Below are 6,113 nucleotides of genomic sequence, written 5' to 3' on the forward strand. Positions count from 1 at the left end.
GACATCATCAGCGACTAGTCGACTTCGACTCGACTTTCATCACATAAAAGTCGACTTTAAAAAATCAGAAGTCGTTCAACCACTAGTATATGGACAATAAGGGTGTTAAGACTATGTTACCTGTAATGGAGCTGTTATGGTCATCTCCTGGAATCCACTGCAGTTTCACACTTCTGCCATTATGTTCGGAAAGGATCACATCCTCTGGTGGATCAGGAACATCTAAGGAAACAACAAACTTTATTTAGGGCTGTCAATCGATTAAGTATCTCGAGTTCAATCAGATTCACTACATGATATTGTTGCTTTTTTTGTTTTTGTTGCCATTTTATAGATATTTTGGAGACAGTAGGAGAAATAAAGAAAATGATAGGGAGAAGAGGGAGGATGGGTCTGGGAAATGACACCAGCTGGTTTCAAACATGACAGAGCTCATGCACTACCTGCCAGGTCATGTCTCCAGCTAGTTTATTTGTACAAATACTATGTGGTGCTGTCTTATTAAGTATATAATTCCAGCTGTGGCGCAGCAGGTAGCCAAATCCCGCCTGTGTCGTGCGCTGAACCCAATTCAGCCCTCAAAACGTCTGTCTATCTTTACTTTCCTAAACAATAAAGACCGAAAGCACATAACTCACCCACAACTGAAAGCTGTGCAACCGCCATGTCCTGGTCGACTGGTGTTCTGGCCACACAGGCATAAAAGCCCTGGTCTCCAAAGCTCACATTAATGATTTCAAGCACTCCATCGTCCAGGATATATCTACAGACACCAGCAAAGACACTGATTAGACAGCTCTGACATTCACTACTGTAGAATAATGACATCCTGTTGTATCTCACCGTGCGTTCTCGCTGGCGTTAAGGGCCATGCCATCTTTTTCCCAGAGGATCTCAAAGTCATCACCAATGGAGGGATCAAACTCTGCCTGGCATGAAAACTGGATAGTAGTTCTGGCCAAAACCCGCAAATCATGAGGAGGATCGACTATTCTGGTGGGATCTGACAAGGAAAACAAAAGTCATTTTGGATTATATGGATTAACTAAATTGATTGATTTTCTGAATCTTGTAAACCCCTTGAACTTGACTGATTTACAAAAGAGTATCTGTTTCTCATACCTTTGACTTCAAGTGTTGCAGCAATGGCAACTTTGCCCTCAGTGTTTTGAGCAAAACAAGAATACTCCCCCATGTCCTCTTTCATCACGTTGTGGATCTCCAGCGAACCATTCTTATGAACAGAAAACCTTTCTCCTTCCACTGAATTGGCACTGTCAGTTTTACTCCTGTGCAACCATAAACCAACTGGGTCATTTTCAGAAAACAGCATCAACTGTGTGCATAATAGTGTTCGCATGTCTTTCTGAAATATAAGAAATCACCACCACAAAAAAAAAAGAAAAAAAAATCACACCACCTAAAATCATGTAAACCACAATAATCCAAATAGACTAAAAAGGTTGCAGGTAATTTTTGCTACTTTTTACTAAAATATAAGTCACAGGATACAAAACTTACATTATTTAATAGATTTACCTCTGTTTAGTGTGTAAGGCACAGAACTTTTAAAATAAAACATTAATTTTATTTTTTTTAGAAATACTGCCTTTGAAAAGTTTAAGATCAGTAAGATTTTAAATAAATAATAAAACTTTTTCTCAGCAAGGACACTTTAAATTGTTTAAAAGTGACAGTAAAGATATTTATAAGGTTACAAAAGATTTCTATTTTAAATAAATGCTGTTATTTTGGATTGAAAAAAAATGGTTTCCACTATATCAAATCTGCTGAACATTCAGGAATAAATTACATTCAAATAGAAAACTTATTTTAATTGTAATAATATTTCATAATAGTTTTTTTATCAAATAAATCCAGCCTTGATTAGCATAAGAGACTTCTTTTACAAACATTAAAAAATCTTACCAACCCCAAATTTCTGAACGATAGTGTAGATTTTATGAATTCAATAAAATACTCTGTTTGCTTTCTCTTATGTGCCACCACAGTCAACACTTCTGCTGTTATTGCATTAACTTAACAGTAGCATACTTACAGATCCACATGAGTAGTTTACCTCATTATCACAGTGCTGAACACAGCCTGAGGGCCCACCCTTGAGTAAACTGCTTTACCAGCGCTAAACCACATTAAAGACACTCTATCACTACAGCACTAACCCGTGTAGAGCAGTGCTGCCCTCTGCCGGCCTGTGCAAATACATCCACTACAGCAGGCTCTACTCACCATGTAATACTGGATGTTGGTGAGCTGAAGACCTTACAGTGCATGACCACACCTTTTCCCTCCACTGCCATATATTGCAGATTGTTTTCTGTTAAGATCAGGGGCTGGATGTCTGGGGAGAGAGTTATCAGCATTGAACCATTAAACATGACAAAACACGATTGGATTAATCTCTTTATCTCTTGTCTTGTGATGCACATTGTTATCAGTTCAGTAAAAAAGTCCTTGTCCTTAGGAAAAGCAGATCCCTGCTCTATCAGGGGAGTTAAGCGGGTTTGCAGGGTTACGGAGAGAGAGTTGAGAGTTATCAGCATTGCACCATTAAACATGACAAAACACGATTGGATTAATCTCTTTATCTCTTGTCTTGTGATGCACATTGTTATCAGTTCAGTAAAAAAGTCCTTGTCCTTAGGAAAAGCAGATCCCTGCTCTATCAGGGGAGTTAAGCGGGTTTGCAGGGTTACGGAGAGAGAGTTGAGATATGTTTTTCCGATTCTTTATTAAATTTCATTTTTCCGTTTCAAATTTATTTTTGAAAGTGAGGATCCTTAGCAGCTTATTTTATCTCCCAAATTAAGCATGCTTTGGTTCTAGCAACTGAATATGAATGGAGGAAGGCAAAGTTGTTCACACATAAAAGTGTCTGGCCGCCTGAGGGAGAGTGTGTCTGGAGATCAGAACTGGCAGAAAAGCTCCGCCCTAAAGCCTGTGTGCTATCATGAGGACCTTCCAATCTCTGAACAAACCCAAGGGCTGTCCACTGTCCCTATCACACTGCTGCGTATGGCTCTGTCCACACCAACAAAAAAAGCAAATGCTTGTTCACTGCCAGCCAACACCATGGTGTTTTTGTGAGATTTTTGTTTGGCCAAGAGTGAATGAAACCAAAAGTATCCCATAAGAATGCACTTCTGAAATGAATAATGCCACGGGTCTCTCTTTAAAAGGGTGGAGACACCACCCTATATCATATTTGCTAATGAAATCCAATACTGTTTCTTACTAATTTTGGGAAATAGTGCCTGTTTTGCTCAAGCATGTTACACTTTCTCACAAAATATGTGCATTTTGTGGCATTTTTGCTTTTGACAACCATTCGTTATGAGAAGAAGTCTTGTACTATCCCTTACCTTACCTTCACCAGAAAAACTGCCACAAAGACATGATTCCTAGCCAGGTTACAACTATTTCTTCTGTTCTCAGCTGATTTTCACATGCATGGATGATTCTGAAGACATTTTATGCCTAATCCTGATTATCACATTTTCCACTACTTAAATAATAAATTTTGAATATTTATTTTTGTCATTAAAATCAGCATTTGATTGTTTTTGTTATTTTGATAAGTGCATTAAAGCTGATACATACATATATCGTTTGAAAAAAATCTCCATTCTTATTTTTCGAACTTTGCATCATAAAATTAAGTAATATTAGGCCTTTTGCAAATCAGCAGAATTTTTTTTTTTTTCTCAAACTGGTAAGACAGCATATTTCATTCATCAATGAATGCAAATCCATTACAGCCGTGTACAGTTTACGTACTCATAATCATGATGTTGGCATTGGCTAGGATGGTTCCATGTCTGTTTGTGGCCTCACACTGGTAAACAGCACTGTTTTCGGGCTTTGCGTTGTGGATGGAAATGGTGCCATCTTTTAAGACCTTCCTATTGGATGTTGGGACCTCTGAAATAGAAAAATAGAAAATATGGGTTAAATGATTAGTAAAAGTACAGTATGACAGGATGCAATTGTGTACCACACTGTGCTCCTAATCACACACCTTTATAAAAATTATTACTGTAAAATGACCATCCTAAGTAAATAGATTAATTAAATGCAATTACACCCATTTACACACACAGAAAAATTGGTGACACCTAATTGTAATTTTCATTAACAAACATTATGGCATTATTTGATAGGCCATTTAGAAAGCTATTTTGAAGTCAATTGGCACACTAATTTGAAATCAGTATAATCATAATTTTTCAGTTATTTGAAACAGGAATTAGGAATGTTTACCGTTCAGCAGTCGGCCGTTGACCCTCCATACAACACTAGGTTGAGGATTTGCTTTCACAACACACTTGATCACCACATCAGCTCCAATTGTCACCAGTTGGCTCTGAGGTTCAATCTCAAACTCAGGAGGCTCTGTTCATGCAGAAGAATCAAGTCACATATTATACATATGACATAATTCTGATTAGTCAATTGTGGCATTCAGCAGCCAGATATTTCCTAATAGTCACCGATGTTTGAACACAAACAGTTGTTAAAGGTCAAGATGGTGTGTGTGGAAGTCATGTGGCCTAACCTTTCTTGTTGCTTGAAAATATAGATATATCTATCCCTCAGAGGTCTCGTTTTTTCTGTGTTAAATTCAATAAGGTGTTTACCCTGACTAAGGTCTATATTGGAAAAAATACAGACACTGTATGTGATGAAAATACAGAAACACTAAATATAAGGTTATCTGCTATCAACTATGAATGGTAATCTGTCATATGTATGCATAATTGTTCTCTTGATAACCTGAAAATTATTATTTAAAATCCCTAAAATTATCACTGTGTCCTTGTATTATGTTAGGACTCTATGGCCTGGTTTCACAGACAGGGTTTAGACTAAGCCAAGATTAGGCCATAGCTCATTTGGGACATTAACATCATTTTTATAAACATGCCTTAGAAAAAAACAAAACATTACTGGTGTGCATCTTGACACAAAACAAAGGCACTGACATATTTTAAGATCAATCAGTGCAAGTTTCTTTCAGTTGAAACAGCTCAGACTTTTAGTCTGGGTTTAAGGATTGGCTGTGAAACCAGGGGTATATCTACATATCACGAATTAGTCCTGCAAGCACACTTTATATTTGAACAGAAGATGGCGCTCTTTAAACACAAAGAGTGACTTTAAATACAGACATGATATTGAAACCATTAATAATAAAGCAACACTGGCACATTTACTGTGGTTAGAATATGAGATTAATGTGATCAATAATGTGACTCACCCTCTACTGTAACATGAAAATAATGCACAACCTCTCCAAGGGGATTTTTGGCTCTGCACATATATTTCCCTTCATCCTCCTCATTCACCATCTCAATAGTAAGCAACTTGCCATGACTCTCCACCACGGCCCTTTCCGGAAGCTCGTGGAAACCTATTTTTACCCACTCCACCTTTGGTGTGGGGCTGAAAGACAGAAACAATCAAAACATTTTAAAGTCTATTAATAAAGTTTTAGTGAACTATTCAATAATTTATATTATAAGTATTTATAGTTTAAACATTCCCACTAGATTTCAAAGCATTTGCAGTGGTATAATTGAAATGAATGTCAAGCTCCTAATTGGATTAACAATAAAACAAATTAGACAATGACACTTACAAGCCCTCTGCAATACACTCCAAATGAAGATCTTCGCCTTTCACCAGATATGTATGTGACTCCTTTCCTGTGGGCGTCAGTAGACTGGGCTTCCTCTCCAAGAGAGAGTTTGCTTTATAACAGTGAAAAGATTATGCATGAAAAATATATAATATAATATAATATAATATAATATAATATAATATAAACAAATATCGCCAAAAATGTAAGCATTCATATAATTTTGAAATCCAGGCCAGGCCAGTCAAACTCACCCAAAAAACACCTGCTGTTAAATGGATTCCCCTTTTCTTTAAATGATCATTAACTGCATTTAGAAATATAAAAGGTGCCCTTTCAGGTCATTTCCCTAAAGCAAAATTACACAAAATGCTTGCGAACAGCAGAATAAGGCTAGTGGGTCTGTGCCATCGAAGTGACAGGAGAGTGCTTCGTGTCATTCATAATTCCCATC

General features: G+C 37.1%; 1 protein-coding gene across 7 annotated transcripts in view; it reads right to left on the minus strand.

Moving 5' to 3' along the window:
- LOC107680707 (neural cell adhesion molecule L1-like protein) overlaps positions 1-6,113 on the minus strand; it is a 56,444-nt gene that overhangs the window by 30,444 nt on the left and 19,887 nt on the right. For all 7 annotated transcript variants that reach the window (XM_016476732.1, XM_016476737.1, XM_016476734.1 and 4 more), the window contains 6 exons: positions 5,660-5,771; positions 5,279-5,463; positions 4,282-4,413; positions 3,799-3,942; positions 2,251-2,362; positions 1,251-1,289 (listed from right to left, as the gene is read on the minus strand). In XM_016476732.1, coding sequence (XP_016332218.1) covers positions 1,251-1,289; positions 2,251-2,362; positions 3,799-3,942; positions 4,282-4,413; positions 5,279-5,463; positions 5,660-5,771 — 724 coding nt within the window. The remainder of the gene's footprint in view (positions 1-1,250; positions 1,290-2,250; positions 2,363-3,798; positions 3,943-4,281; positions 4,414-5,278; positions 5,464-5,659; positions 5,772-6,113) is intronic.

The sequence above is a fragment of the Sinocyclocheilus anshuiensis genome, unplaced genomic scaffold, assembly GCF_001515605.1.
Source record: "Sinocyclocheilus anshuiensis isolate Anshui unplaced genomic scaffold, SAMN03320099.WGS_v1.1 scaffold396, whole genome shotgun sequence".
Lineage (NCBI taxonomy): Eukaryota > Metazoa > Chordata > Actinopteri > Cypriniformes > Cyprinidae > Sinocyclocheilus > Sinocyclocheilus anshuiensis.